The 16,354-nt window shown below is 39.9% G+C and overlaps 1 protein-coding gene across 1 annotated transcript; it reads left to right on the plus strand.

Moving 5' to 3' along the window:
* Positions 1 to 385: 385 nt before the first annotated feature.
* Positions 386 to 7,413, plus strand: MRPL15 (mitochondrial ribosomal protein L15). Its single transcript, XM_025477745.3, has 5 exons — positions 386 to 582; positions 2,104 to 2,258; positions 3,069 to 3,234; positions 6,314 to 6,437; positions 6,881 to 7,413. The coding sequence occupies exons 1-5, from the start codon at positions 475 to 477 to the stop codon at positions 7,216 to 7,218; spliced, it is 891 nt and encodes a 296-aa protein (XP_025333530.1). The 5' UTR covers positions 386 to 474; the 3' UTR covers positions 7,219 to 7,413.
* The last annotated feature ends 8,941 nt before the right edge of the window (positions 7,414 to 16,354 follow it).

A 16,354-nucleotide genomic window follows, 5' to 3' on the forward strand; every position in this document is an offset into this window, starting at 1 on the left:
TCAAAATTAATGGTTTAGAGCTCAAGTTCTTTTATTCCGGGTTCCAGACGGAGCTCGGAGAACCCTGCCTCATAAGGGCAGGTCCCCGCAACGTGCGAGGCCTAGCGCTGACTCAGACGCCTACATTTTCAATGTGTGCTTTTACGAAGGGGAGAAAACCGGGTACGTTCAGAGACAGGTCAAGGAGCGATCTCTAGCGAGGGGAGCTCACGTCCCCAGGGAACTAAAAACAGGAAAAACGTAGCGCAGCCCTAACACAAGACTGCAAACCTCCCGAGCTGCCGGGACACTCCCGCACCCCCCAAACCCCGCGCCGCTCGCCCCGGGCGTCCTCCCGCACCCGCGCGCCGCGCGACTCGAGGCTCAGAAGCTGCTGCGGTGCGACAGGGGCGGCGCCGCGGCCGTAAAGCGGCGCCGCGAGACACGTGGGCTCCGAGGCGACCCGCGGCGCCCGGGGAGGGTGTGGGCCCTCCGATGGCGGGTCCCGTGCAGGCCGGCGGGGCAAGAACCCTGGACCTGCTCCGGGCCTTGCCCCGTGTGAGCTTGGCCAACCTAAAACCGAATCCAGGCTCCAGGAAACCGGTAAATGGCTGGAGGCGGTGCGGAAGCGTTGGGGACGGGACATGGAAGCGGCCGTTCGCTCCGCGTCCTTCTCGGGGACTCCTTTCCAGAAGGGGGTTGGGTGCCTTGTTCTCAATTGCACTGAAGAGCGGCTTCCCGTAGGGTCCTAATTCTTAGTTTAGTTTTGTTTTTTTAATTTGTATTTATTTATGATAGTCACACAGAGAGAGAGAGAGAGAGGCAGAGACACAGGCAGAGGGAGAAGCAGGCTCCATGCACCGGGAGCCCGATGTGGGATTCGATCCCGGGTCTCCAGGATCGCGCCCTGGGCCAAAGGCAGGCGCCAAACCGCTGCGCCACCCAGGGATCCCCTAATTCTTACTTTTATATCTTAAAGCACAATTATGTTAACTAGGGCGGAGGACTGAAGTCGCAGAAACTATAAAATGATTGTTTCTATCAAAATTGTATCGAAGGGGCGCCTGGGTGCCTCAGAGCTGTAGCGTTGGCCTTCAGCCCAGGGCGTGACCCCGGGGGTCTCGGGATGTCACGCATCGGGTTCCGCGCCGGGAGCCTGCTTCTCTCTCTGCCTGTGTTTCTGCCTCTCTCTGGGTCTCCGGTGAATAAATAAATTAAATCTTAGGAAAAAAAGACACACGCAAAAAAAAAAGCCCCCACAAAATATTTAAAATGAAATACATTCCCTGGTATCTTTATTTTCATGGGAAAGATTCGAATTGATTGATTATGGTAGATGTCTCTTCTGCGAATCATGAATCCGCTAGGAAAGCTGCTAGTTGATATATTAGCATTTTATTTAATTTTTAAAGGGTTTATTATTATTTTTTTAACCGAATAATCGCTATACCTAATGTGCGCTCTAATTTACAACCAGAGTCGCAGCCCCCCCCCCCCCCCCCCCCAACCAGCCAGTCGCGGGGACAAACTCCTTTAAAAAAATCACTTGCTTTTAGGAAGTAAGAGGAAGTTAATTTAAGAAAAATACTTTCTTTACTAATTAACGTTTCAATAACGTTATTTACTTGCATAACAATAAAGTATTTACAATTCCAAAATAAAGGTTCTGGAATATCGTATAAACCTTGTTTGTTGGGGATGTTTGATTCTAGGATTTTTTTCCATTGCAGTCTATCATAGAATTTTTTTTTAAGATTTTATTTATTCATTCATGAGAGACAGAGAGACCAAAGACCCCAGGATCAGCCCTGAGCAGAAGGCAGAGGCTCAACCACTCAGTCCCCCAGGCATCCTGTATCATAGAACCTTTATCTCCATCCCATCCTTGGAACTTTGCCTTTAAACATAACTTGGGCTTTGGTTACAAGGATTTGCTACATCTTCAGAGGCAAAGATGCTAACCTAAAAGTAGGGATTAGAGTAAACAATGCTTGGCACAGAGTAGTGTTAGCTGGTACTGGTTAATTGGATAAATGAATGGCATCACAAAAAAATACACAAGTGAAAAGATGAAATACAGTTTTTTAAAAATGCAGATCGTACAAAACTCTTTTCTGTCCTCAGGAAAGACGGCGAAGAGGTCGGAGAAGAGGTAGAAAATGTGGCCGAGGCCATAAAGGAGAGCGGCAGAGAGGAACCCGGCCCAGACTGGGTTTTGAGGGAGGCCAAACCCCATTTTACATTCGAATCCCAAAATACGGGTTTAATGAAGGTCATAGGTAAAGTTGCTTTGCTTTTTCAAGTAAAAATCCCTAATTTTCACTGACAATCACCTATAAAAATAGCTTGATAGAAATTGAAATTCACTTTGTTGTTGTTGTTTTTAAGATTTTTATTTTAAAAAAAGATTTTTATTTATTTATTAGAGACACACAGAGTGGGGGTGGCCAGAGACACAGGCAGAGAGAGAAGCAGGCTCCATGTGGGGAGCTGGATGTGGCATTCGATCCTGGGTCTCTAGGATCACGCCCTGGGCCGAAGGAGGTGCTAAACTGCTAAGCCACAGAGGCTGCCCTGAAATTCACTTTGAAGCAGACTTTTGTTGCCATTTCTCTGAACCATTTTTGTTAATGAAATTTAGGCTGGATTAGCAGGAGGGAAAAAAACCCAGACTTTCTTTGTATTCAGACCTGCAAATGGAGATAATAATGCCTGCTCTTATGGTTGGTTAGAGGCTGAGCAATAATATATGTAAACATCTGGACAATTATAGTCATTCAGTAAAGGAAAACTATGCTTGTTACTTTGAGTTCCATTAATACATCATTCGAATGAAGGGTTAAATTTTTGACAAATTTGTTTGAATGAGTAAGTAAATGCCTAGAGAGGCAAATTATTTTTAATGAAACGAAGTACTAGTTTTGTTTCATTAGCAAAAAGCAATATTAAGTGTTTCTGTTGTACTCAGGAGGGTTTTGTTACATTAGCTAAATCAGGAAAATACAGGGCAAAGTTGATTTGAGTTGATTTGAAGAATTTACAGGAAGATAAGCTTAACTGAGTTCTCCAGTTGTTACTTTGTTTTGTAGCTTCAGACGCCAGTATCAGCCTTTGAGTCTCAATAGATTGCAATATCTTATTGATTTGGGTCGCGTGGATCCTACTCAACCTATTGACCTAACTCAACTTGTCAATGGGAGAGGTGTGACCATCCAGCCACTTAAAAGGGATTATGGTGTCCAGCTGGTAGAGGAGGTAAGTGCGGATTAGATTTTTTAGTGCCTTATAGAAGACTACTTCTGATTTCCATATAATCAACACTCTGCCTTTTTAATTTTTATTTCTTTTGAGTTGTCATATAACCATTGCATAGCGGTCATTATGTCATACTCAGTTGTAGTTTGAGGAAATTGGCTTGCTGTATTGAGGGGCCTTTGTACTCTGGTTCTGGGGTGCTCTTCAGTGTATCCAATCAGCTTGCTCCCTCACTCCCTTTGGTTCTTTGCTCAAATGTCATATCTGGAAGATCTTTTTTGACGTCCTTTTATAAAAGAATATTCGCCCTCCCCCCATAAGAGTCATCCTCTTGTCTGCTTTACCCTGCCCAAAGGTTTTTTTTTTTTTTTTTAAATATATGGACACCTGACCTTTATTACCAAGTAATGGATTTATTTTTTCACTCTTCACTATAATGTAAGTTCTTTGAGGACAAGTACTTTGGTTCATTGCTATGTTTGCAGTATTGGACATATTGGTTCATGATAATTAGTAATGGAGAAAAGGAATGAATCAAATCCAATTCTAATTGCAGCAAAGAAGTTTTCTATTTATAAGAGTTTGATAAACAATTAAACTTGTTCATTAACACTTTAATACCACTATGTAAGTAACTTAGTGTCCACTAGAGGGAAGCATGTGTTTATGGAAGAACCTTTTAAATTCCTTTGAAAAAGTGAACCTCGTAGGTAAAAGTTTTCCAAATAAAATGATTTGAAAAGAGAATACAAAATACACAATTAAGTCTCAATATTCTATTCTACGTATGTAAGGGAATACGCACGTAAATTAATAGGAAAAATTTGTGACTTTGTCAACCAATAAATGGCACATTGCAACAGTTTTCAGGCATGTGTCTATATTAAACTAGGAAAATAATCCTGAAAACTACACCAGGGCAACAGTTGAGTAGGTACAGTTAGTTACATGTCATTTGTAACTGTGTAAATTGGTTGACCTTCTCTGGATTTCAGATTTGCAATAAGTAGTGAATAGTAAGACTGTTTAATCCTTCGGCACAAAATTACCAATTTTGGAATATATGTTTTCGATAAAAAAGTAAAAGAAACCTAACTGATGTAAAGACATTCCTAAAAATACTAATAATATTGAAGATACTAGAACTAACTCTAATGCCCAACAATAGGGAAATGGTAGGGCAATCTGGAATAGTGATTAAAATTCATGAACAATATGGCAAGACTTTATTTTATTTTAAGATTTTTTTCTTTTTTTTTTTTAAGACTCTGTTTACTCATGAGAGACAGAGAGAGAGAGAGAGAGGCAGAGACACAGGCAAGGGAGAAGCAGGCTCCACGCAAAGAGCCCGACGTGGGACCCGATCCCGGGTCTCCAGGATCACATCCTGGGCTGTAGGCAGCGCTAAAGCGCTGCGCCACCAGGGCTGCCCCTATTTTAAGATTTTATTTATTCGTGTGAGAGATAGAGGCAGACACATAGGCAGAGGGAGACCAGAATCACGACCTGAGACAAAGGCAGACACTCAACAACTGAGCCACCCAGGTGCCCCAAGACCTTATTTTATTGAGTCAAAGGTGCATTGATTGCAAAAATGCAGATCAGTATCATAAATGGGAAAAAGTATGAGAAAATGTGTCGTAGAATTGATGGAATATTTTTGAAATATATTAAAACTTAATGATTAATGAAAGGAACTTGATTGGGAGCAAGCTTATTTCAACCACACCAAAATAGCAAAAAAAAAAAAAAAAATTCTATTACCACAAAAAGAATGGTAATACCACCACCTTTCAATTAGAATCTGTTTTGAAATTAAAGTAAAATGTAGTACATCCTAATAAAAGTGACCAAAAACAGAACTTTAGAAAGTTTAGTTCTGTTTTTTTTTTTTTTTTTTTTTGTATTGGCTGTACTAGGGAAAAGTAGACTTCTATTTTTGTCCTTTTAGAAGCTATACTAAAATCAATAGTAAATGCAAAGTGAATCTCTGTTGTGTTCTTCTGCCTTTTCTTCTAGAGGGGGCTCATTCCTGCAAGGTCAAATACTATTGTGAAACTTTTATATATATGTATTTTTTATTTATGTATTCGAGAGAGAAAAAACTGTGTGTGAGTGCTCTGAGCAGGGAGCCTGAAGCGGGGCTTGATCCCAGGACCCAGGATCATGACCTGACCTGAGCCAAAGGCAGATGGTTAACTGACTGAGCCACCCAGGTGCCCCAGATTTCTTTTATTAACATTTTATTTTTAAGTAATCTCTATACCCAACATGGGGCTTGAACTTAGAGCCAAGATCTAGAGTCACAGGCTTACTGACTGAACCAGCCAGGCGCCCCTGTTGTCAGATACTTTGTTCTTCCGCTGGTTCCAGTCCACTTGTCCCCTCGTTAACAATCTCTTGGCCTTTTGCTGACTTAGGAATAAGGAAGATAAGGTTTTTTCCATCTCAATATGGCAGAATGTTGTGTTTAAGAACACAGGTGCTGTGACTAGTCTCCTTGAGTTAGAATCCTAGTTGTGTGAGGGGCGCCTGGGTGGTGCAGGCAGTTAATTCTGCTCACTCTTGGTTTTGGCTTAGTTCCTGGTGTTGAGAGTTGTGGGATTGAGCCCTGTGTGAGGCTTGGCACTCAATAGAGTCTGCTTAAGACTCTCTCTCTCCCTCTCTGTAAAAAAAATAAGTCTTAAAAAGAAAAAAGAATCCTAGTTGTGTGATCTTGACAAGTTACTTAATCTCTCTGTGCTTTGATGTCCCCATTTATGAAGTTGGTGCAGCAATAATTTTGTCATAGGGTTGTTAGGAGTTGTTACAGTCTACTATTAATGAAGTACTTATATTACTATTTACTAAAAATGTAAAATGAAAATGTAATGATCTCTGCTTACAGAGAATGAGAATTGGTAAAACAAAGTGGTCTAAAAATTTGTTTGATAGGACCTCAATGCAGAGATATTTAGAGTTGGAACTACTGTTACATTATAAGCATTTTGGAGGAGAAAATGCAGTGTAAAAAGGAGGCTTGCCATATTACTTTACTCTTAGGCTATCTACAAACAGGCTTTGCTTTGACATATTACAGGGTGCTGACACCTTTAAGGCGAAAGTTAATATTGAAGTACAGTTGGCTTCAGAATTAGCCATTGCTGCAATTGAAAAAAATGGTGGTGTTGTTACTACAGCTTTCTATGATCCAAGAAGTCTAGGTAAGATGTCCTGCAGTCCCTTGCTTCCCCTGTTTGTCTTCCACTGGCTGCCATATGAGGATTTTAAAAGTCCTCATAGCTCTCTGACTTGGGGTTTGGACACCTTACTTTCTGTTTTTGAGTTTCCTGTTAATGGTGTGACTTCTAATATACCTCAAGCAATATATCATAAGGTTTTTTGTTTTTAAATATGGGGCTTACATATGATGTTAACCTATGTGTAGAAATTCACTAGAAATATCACTAGATAACTTTGATTTTCAGGATGCAAATTTTTGAAAATGAAGTGTTTCCATTTACTTAAACCTATTTAATAAAAAGAAAGTTCTTGGAATGAAGTTCTCCTCTTGGTATACTTAAAAATTGATAATTAAAAGAAAATCATGTATTCATATAATGCATAACCATTATATGCTTCTTTTTTTTATTTAAAAATTTTTCAGAAATTCTGTGCAAACCTGTTCCATTCTTTCTGCGTGGACAACCTATTCCAAAACGAATGCTTCCTCCTGAAGCACTGGTACCGTATTATACCGATGCAAAGAATCGTGGTTACCTGGCGGATCCTGCCAAATTTCCTGAAGCAAGACTTGAACTTGCCAAGAAGTATGGCTATATTTTACCTGATATCACTAAAGACGAGCTCTTCAAAATGCTTAGTACTCGAAAGGATCCAAGGCAGATTTTCTTTGGTCTTGCTCCTGGATGGGTGGTGAATATGACAGATAAGAAAATCCTAAAACCTACAGATGAGAATCTCCTCAAGTATTATAGCTCATGAATTCTCTTTCAAGAAAGCAGAGTTGTAAAAGAGTTCTGGAAGAAAAGGGACTGAAACATACATATTTCTCATGGTCTCATCTTGATTTGTGATTCTCTAGGTATTGATGATAATTTCCCATGTAACCCTATTTCCATTTTTATCTAAAATTGAAATAAAAAATGCAATAAGCAATGGCTGCATAGAAGAACTGAATCTGTGCCTGTTCTCTCTCTGTTAAAGAAACAAAATCCCTGGTATTCTGCCAGAGGAAGATGATAACTTTTAGGGTATTTCTTGTTCATTTTTTTCATAATCTTTTCATCCAGGTCTTGTGTTATCATTGTTGCAAATCAGAGTGATTGTGCAGGTGGAAAGAGATTGATTGCTAGGCCTGTTCGGTCAAGGTTAAAACAGTCACTAATGGTGGCCCAGCTTAATAGCCCCAAGGAAGCTCTGCTCTCCAGTGTTATGGTGGAAAGCCTTCAACTCTGGATTATTAAGATGTGGGATATGAATTGAAAGTTAAAGACCAGTGAATAAGTAGTACAATATTTGCTAGCAAAACAAGCAGAAATTCTAAGTGCATTCATATTCTCAACTCATCTGATAGGAATAGATAATGATTAAACCATTAATCTTTTTCTTGAAGAAGGTAAATTTCTAACTGATATTTTGCTTATTTCGGAGATATTGGAGATCTTTGTTTTTCAGTCATTTTAAATGATTTTTGAAATATTGTTCAGTGATTATATAACCCATAAAAACAACTGGTAGTATGAAAATAAACTCCGTTAATATAAGATTCAGTATCAGTAAGCTTATTTAGCTTTGTAAATATGTATTGTATCTAAACCATTCAAAAGCTGATTTTATCCTGCTGCAATTAAATCTTGAATAATTTCATTATAATTTTGGAAAAAATAATTTTTCCAGGAAAAATAAAATTAATCCTGGCTATTTTCTTTAAATAAAAAATTTAAAAACCTCAATGATTCAATATTTTAACTTTTCTACCTTCTATATTGCCGATCTGAGATTTTTTTTAAATTTGTTTTTATTGAAGTTCGATTTGCCAACATATAACACCCAGTGCTCATCCCATCAAGTGCCCTTCACAGTGCCCATCACCCAGTTTCCCCAACCCCCTGCCCACCTCCTCTTCTGCAGCCCTTTGTTCATTTCCAAGAGTTAGTCTCATGGTTTGTCTCCCTCTCTAATTTTTCCCACTCAGTTCCCCTCCTTTCCCTTATAATCCCTTTCACTATTTCTTATGGTACATGTATGAATGAAACCATATGATGATTGTCCTCTGATTGACTTAATTCACTCAGCATAATACCCTCTAGTTCCATCCATGTTGAAGCAAATGGTGGATATTCATCCTTTCTGAAGGCTGAGTAATATTCCATTGTATATATAGACCACATCCTTATCCATTCATCTGTTGATGGACATCGAGGCTATCTTGTTGGGAGTTTTTGCATCCATGTTCATCAGGAATATTGGTCTATAATTCTCCTTTTTGGTGGGGTCTTTGGCTTTGGGATCAAGGTAATGCTGGCCTCATAAAACAAATTTGGAAGTATTGCTTCCCTTTCTATCCTGTGGAACAGCTTTAGTAGAATAGTTATTAATTCTTCTTTAAATGTTTGATAGAATTCCCCTGGGAAGCCATCTGGCCCTGGACTTTTGTGTATTGGAGGTTTTTAATGACTGCTTCGATTTCTTCCCTGGTTATTGGCCTGTTCAGGTTTTCTATTTCTTCCTGTTCCAGTTTTGATAATTTATGGTTTTCCAGAAATGCATCCATTTCTTCTAGATTGCCTAATTTGCTGGCATATAGCTGCTCATGATACTTTTTAAAAATCATTTGTATTTCCTTGGTATTGGATGTGATCTCTCTTCTTTCATTCATGATTTTATTTTATTTTTTTAAAGATTTATTTGTATTTATTTATGATAGAGAGAGAGGGAGAGAGAGGCAGAGACAGGCAGAGGGAGAAGCAGGCTCCATGCCAGGAGCCCGACACGGGACTCGACTCGATCCCGGGACTCCAGGATCGCGCCCTGGGCCAAAGGCAGGCGCGAAACTGCTGAGCCACCCAGGGATCCTCTTATTTTAGTTTTTTTAAAGATTTTATTTATTTATTCATAGGGACACACAGACACATAGAGAGAGGCAGAGACACAGGCAGAGGGAGAAGCAGGCTCCACACGGAGCCCAACGTGGAACTTGATCCTGGGTCCCCTGGATCACACCCCGGACTGCAGCGGTGCTAAACTGTGCCACCAGGGCTGCCCTCATTCATGATTTTATTAATTTGAGTCTTTTTTCTTTTTAATAAGGCTGGCTAATGGTTTATCTTATTAATTCTTTCAAAGAACCAACTCCTGGTTTTGTTTATCTGTTCCACAGTTCTTCTGGTCTCTATTTCATTGAGTTCTGCTCAAATCTTTATTATCTCTCTTCTTCTGCTTGGTGTAGGTTTTACTTGCTGTTCTTTCTCCAATTCCTTTAGGTGTGAGGTTAGCTTGTGTATTTGAGTTTTTTGAGAGAGGCTTGTATTGTGGTGTATTTCCCTCTTAGGTGTGAGGTTAGCTTGTGTATTTGAGTTTTTTGAGAGAGGCTTGTATTGTGATGTATTTCCCTCTTAGGACTGCTTTTACTGTATCCCAAAGATTTTGGATGGTTTTATCTTCATTTTCATTAGTTTTCATGCCTTTTTTTTTTTTTTTTTTTTTAGGTTTTATTTATTCATGAGAGTCACAGAAAGAGAGGCAGAGACAGAGCAGAGGGGAAAAAAAGCAGGCTCCTTACTGGGAGCCTGATGCAGAAGTAGATCCCTGGACCTGGGGATCATGTCCTGAGCTGAAAGCAGACGCTCAACCACTAAGCCACCCAGGTGTCCCTCAATGAATCTTCTTAATTTTTGTCTAATTTCCTGGTTGATATATTCATCTTTTAGTAGGATGCTCTTTAACCTCCATGTGTTTGAGTTTCTTTCAAATTTTGTCTTGTGATTGAGTTCTAGTTTCAAGGCATTGTGGTCTGAAAATATGCAGGGGACAATCCCAATCTTTTGGTATCAGTTGAGACCTGATTTGACCCAGTATGTGGTCTCTTCTGGAGAAAGTTGCATGTGCACTTGAGAAGAATGTATTCAGTTGTGTTTGGATGGAAAGTTCTGTATATATCTGTGAAATCTATTTGGTCCAATGTATCATTTAAGGCCCTTGTTTCTTTGGTGATGTTGTACTTAGAATATCTGTCATTTGCAGAAAGTGCCATGTTGAAGTCTCCTACTATTAGTGTTATTATTATCTGTGTATCTCTTTACTTTGGTTATTAATTGATTGATATACTTGGCATCTCCCACATTAGGGGCATAAACATTCATGATTGTTAGGTCTTCTTATTGGATAGACCCTTTAAGTAGGATATAGTGTCCCTCTTCATCTCTTACTACAGTCTTTGTTATAAACTTTATTTGATATGAGGATTGCTACCCCAGTGATCTGAGATTCAATTTATAAAGTAATTCATGCACCAAGACTGTATATATGTATTTAAATTTTTATCCAGAATTACATAATTTGCCTTGTTATTAAACCACTTCTTAATAAACCAGAACTTAGAGGAATCACTATTAGGACCATCTTCTATGATAATCACCTATGAATTTCAAGGGACAGGCAAAACATTTTTTAAATGTGTTTTATTCTTCAGAGACTCCAAATAACAGAGCTGGGTTTTCAGGATTAGTTTTAGCTCCATTGATGGAACTGCAAATCACAGTGGCTTGAATGATACAAAAGTGTGGTTTGTTTTTGTTTTTTACAGTTCTGAGACCTGTTGAAGACTGATTGCTGGCTCTGCTCCACAGTCTCAGAGCTCATGGCTTCTCCCTGGTTAACATCCCATCCCTAGAGTGAGGTGTGTGTCTTCATGATCCAAATAGGGATCAATACGAGCCAGAATTTCCTAAGATACCTGGCAGCTGTCACACAAAACTTTTAACAATAAAGCTATCTTATATTTGCCATGTTAGGAATCTAAACAGTTGTATTTGAATATAATGTGTGGAGGAAGAGAGGTTGCAAGGAAAAATGTCAAGGCACAAGGGAAATGTTTTAAATATTTTAGTTATTTGAAAGCGTACATGTGCACAAGCAGGAGAGAGGCAAAGGGAGAGGGAGAAGCAGACTCCCTGCTGAGCGTGGAGCTAGACTTGGGGCTCAGCTCCAGGATCCTGGGATTATGACCTGAGCCAAAGACATGCTTAACCAACTGAGCCACCCAGGTACCCCCAAAAATAATGTCCTTACTGATGATACAGTGAGTAACTAAAGGTTGAGTAGAATATATTTTTTTAAAAAAATCACTGCTAGGAAATCCCCCCAAAACTTTCATTAAAGAAGTACTTCATATAGTTTTTAAAAGATTTTATTTATTCATTCATGAGAAACACAAAGAGGCAGAGACATAGGCAGAGGGAGAAGCAGGCTCCCTGTGGGGAGACTGATGCAGGACTTGATCCCAGGACCCCAGGACCATGACCTGAGCCAAAGGCGGATATTCAACCACTGAGCCACCCAGGTGTCCCTTCATATTTATTTTGAAATGATAATTACAAAGTGTAAGAAGTCGAAGTCCATATCCTCTTACTGTTGTGAGTCCCTGACCCATTTCCTAGAGGTAACTAGACCACTGTTGCTTTACTCTTTTTTTTTTTTTTTAAGATTTTATTTATTTATTCATGAGAGATACACAGAGGGGGGCAGAGACACAGGTAGAAGGAGATGCATGCAGGCTCCTTGCAGGGAGCCTGATGTGGGACTCGATCCCGAGACCAGGATCACACCCTGAGCCAAAGGCAGACACTCAACTGCTGAGCCACCCAGGCATCCCTTATTATTTTTTTAATCAAAAAGGGATAGACTGTTCCACTGCTTTGACCTTGCTTTTACTATATCTAATGTACTTCAAAAACACTTTTTTCTGAGTATTTCCTATTAGGTAATTTAAATTTGTGCTTTTATTCTTAAGCCATTTGAAATAGGATCCATTAGAGGAGTCACTTCACCTTTCTTAACTCTGTGAAAAGTAGTGACAATTTTTATATAATGCAAGAGATGTGTAAAGTGACTTCTAATGTCTCTGTCAGCTCTAATGCCCTGATAATAAAGATATTGCCTTGGGCTGAGGAAAGCTTTGACCTCAACCTATTTGCATAGAAATGGACTTCCTTGGTGCCTGGGTGGCTCAGTCATTTGGGTGTCTGACTGGTGTCTGACTTGATTTCAGCTCTGGTTGTGACCAGAGATCTGGCCCCACATGGGGCTCTACAGTGGGCTCCATGCTCAGCGGGGAGTTTGTTTCTCCCTCTCCTTTAGCCCCTTCCCCCACCTCTCTCAAATAAATTAATTTTTAAAAAAAAAGAACTTCCTCAAATTTAAACACATCCTGTTCTGTAACTGGGCATGAGGTATGGAAACAAAGCCATGGGGGTCTCTGGGTGGCTTAGCAGTTTAGTGTCTGCCTTCGGCCCAGGGCATGATCCTGGAGTCCCTGGATCAAGTCCCACATCAGGCTCCCTGCATGGAGCCTGCTTCTCCCTCTGCCTGTATCTCTGCCTCTTTCTGAGTTTGTGTCTCTCATGAATAAATAAATACAATCTTTAAAAAAAAACAAAAACAAAGACATACCATTTTTTGTGTACCAGAGTGTGGGGACATTGCTCTAGGTAAATCAGTACCTTGACTTAATTGTGCTGCTGGAGGTTTTTCTTTTGTGATTCAGTTCACAATTGCCCTTTTGGAGGGGCTGGTATTGCCTCAACAGGAAAAGTTCATACTTGGAAATGAGGGAGAAGTTAGTCACGTAAAGATGAATTCCCTGGGCAAAAGCCCTCCAGTCTCAGAATGTGCTTTTGAGGGACCTTGTGTTCTCTTCCCCTCCCCCTTCATGCATGATGACTAAGTCACCCTGAGTTAAAGATGGAAAAGGAGACAGGTAAACACAAGACTTGCTTAATTGTGGCTATCTTAGGTGGCCTACAGGTGAAGGGAAATTGGGATAGAGCGATAGAGGGAAGAATGAAAACAGGAAGCAGATGTCTGGTGATGTAATGCTTGAATAGTACTTATTCAGTGAGCCTGGGCTTAGTCACAAACAGCTGTATCCTGATCTTAATATTATAATTGTGCAGATAATTCTCTGCTCAAACAGGCACATTTCACAAAATCTATCCATTCTGTTTATAAAGGCAATTCTTAAATTGCTGTATAGCAGGGAGACACAAGTTTATTTTAATTATGTAACAACAATGGACTCCCAGGTCTTGCTCTGCTGATCATTTACAAGGATTATGAGGGAGCGAACACAGTGGCAGATGGTAGTAGCTTTATCTTGTTAAGGTCACATCACTTGGAAATCTTGAAGCCTTCTATCTGGATTGAAGTCCTTGCCTGGTGTGTGGCTTCAGCCTGTTCTCAGTATACATGATGGCTTATTTGCATGCAAAAGTATGGAAAAATTTGAGCTGATATGCATTTAAAAAATTTTTAATGCCCAAGAAATAATTACTATGGCTTTCCTGTTTATTGAGTTCCTCGGTTTATTTTTTAAATGTCACTCTTTATTTATTGGAAAATGGAGTGGCTCTGGAATAGTAGAAAAATAGAAAAAGTAGTAGAAAACACCGAATTTAGTGTCAGAGAATAAAGTGTGCTAATGTTAGTACAAATCCCAGAATGGGGGATCCCTGGGTGGCGCAGCGGTTTGGCGCCTGCCTTTGGCCCAGGGCGAGATCCTGGAGACCCGGGATCGAATCCCACATCAGGCTTCCGGTGCATGGAGCCTGCTTCTCCCTCTGCCTGTGTCTCTGCCTTTCTCTCTCTCTCTCTCTCTCTCTCTCTCTCTGTGACTATCATAAATAAATAAAAATTAAAAAAAAAAATTCCCAGAATGGCTGTGTGTCTAGTTGCTCTGCCGGAGAGGCAGAGTATGGTCGAATTAGCTTACCTTTCCCTGTTGTAACCCGGGCTCCTGCAACAGGCTGACATGAGGGTTAAGCTGTCTGTTGAGAGAAGTGGGGATCATCATACCCACCTCATTCTGTGCTTGGAGATTCAACAAGGTTATCTGTGGAGAGGTACCAAGCACAGAGAGCCGGTTTGCTCAGCCACCGGGAGTGGTTTACTGAGGCACAGATCCCAGTAATATTCACGTGTCCATGATTTAACCTCTCTGTGCCTCAGCTTCCCCTGAAAATGGGGGGTAATGATAGATCCTAACGTGGTTATGATGAGGATTGAAAGAAGTCACTACTTGTAAAGCACTTAACACAACGGCTGGCACATGAGTGCCTGTGTCAGTGAGTCCGTTTGGTGTGGTAGCCATTCTATAAATGTCACTTCCTTTTCTCCGTAAGATTTTCATATATGGTCAGTATCTTCTTAGTGAAAGTCTTGCTAAGCTTTCTTATTTGTATCAGGACCTGCTGAAAAAGAACATTTTGAAGAGGCAGAATGTCTGGAATTAGACCCAGAACCAGGGGGATTACAGTGAATTTCAGTGACTTTGCCACTGATTTGCTCAAATTTATATTAATTTGCCATTAATATAAAAGGCATCTACCTACTTAGAAAAGGCACTGAAATTGAGAGGGAAAATTTTAAATTAACTACATTATCTGATTCTGTAAATTATGCATATCAAAAAAAAATCTGGAAACTATAAAAGAGGAAGGAAAAAAGAAAGTGTTAGGGCAGCCCAAGTGGCTTAGCAGTTTAGCACCGCCTTCTGCCCAGGGTGTGATCCTGGAGTCCTGGGATCGAGTCCCACATCAGGCTTTCTGCATGGAGCCTGCTTCTCCCTCTGCCTCTGTCTCTGCCCCCCTCTCTCTGTGTCTCTCATGAATAAAATTTTTTTAAAAAAATCTTTAAAAAAAATGTTAATCACTTAAAAACTTGGTTATAGGGACACCTGCCTTGCTCAGGGCTTAAGCTCTAAGTGCACCTGCCTGCATTCCAGGGCCTGGTCTTGGGGTCCCGGGATCAAGTTCCCTGCATGGAGCCTGCTTCTCCCTCTGCCTATGTATGTCTCTGCCTCTCTCTCTGTGTCTCTCATGAATAAATAAATAAAATGTTAAAAAAAAGAACTTGGTTTTATAAGTTTTTTTTAAAGATTTTATTTATTTATTCATGAGAGAGAGAGAGAGAGAGAGGCAGAGATACAGGCAGAGGGAGAAGCAGGCTCCATGCAGGGAGCCTGACGTGGGACTCGATCCCAGGTCTCCAGGATCAGGCCCTGGGCTGAAGGCAGGGGCTAAACTGCTGAACCACATGGGCTGCCCAGTTTCTTTCTTTATTTTATTTTTTTTAAAGATTTATTTATTTATGATAGACATAGAGAGAGAGAGAGGGAGGCAGAGACACAGGAGGAGGGAGAAGCAGGCTCCATGCCGGGAGCCCGACGTGGGACTCAATCCCGGGACTCCAGGATCATGGTCTGGGCCAAAAGCAGGCACTAAACCGCTGAGCCACCCAGGGATCCCCAGTTTCTTTCTTTATAAGAAAAAGATGTTCTGGTCTTTTTCTGTTTTTCTGTATGTAAATGTATTTTTCATTTTTATATTTTTCATCTTCACCAATTAAGATTATTGTAGATTAGATTTATAATATAATAGATTTATAATAAAATCTTATAGATTTACAAACATCAAAGTACATTAAATTTCCTATATATGGGTATATATGTTTTAAGTATTGTGTAGAAGATTTAAATGGAAGCATCAGGGCTCAAATTCGCTAAAATGAGCAGAAAACCTTTATATTCTCTTTTAAAAGATTTTAATTTTACTTTCAATAATGTAAGTATTTAAAAAAAAAAACAACTCACAAAACTTAGACTAGTAGTATTAAAATTTGTAAGTTATAAGAAACCAAAAGGTAAAACCTAATATTTCCTAATTTCTTCTAACTATACAAAAATTATTCTGATACTTCACGGTGAACTTAGATGGAGAACCAGAAATTCTCACAAGTGCTCTGTGAGGTAAATGCATTTTCCATTTTATATGTGGGGAAACAGAAATACATTTTCTGTTGGTGATTGGTGTGGAGTAGAGTGTGTGTGGAAGTCTGATGTGCG

Source organism: Canis lupus, chromosome 29 (assembly GCF_003254725.2).
Source record: "Canis lupus dingo isolate Sandy chromosome 29, ASM325472v2, whole genome shotgun sequence".
NCBI classification, from domain to species: domain Eukaryota; kingdom Metazoa; phylum Chordata; class Mammalia; order Carnivora; family Canidae; genus Canis; species Canis lupus.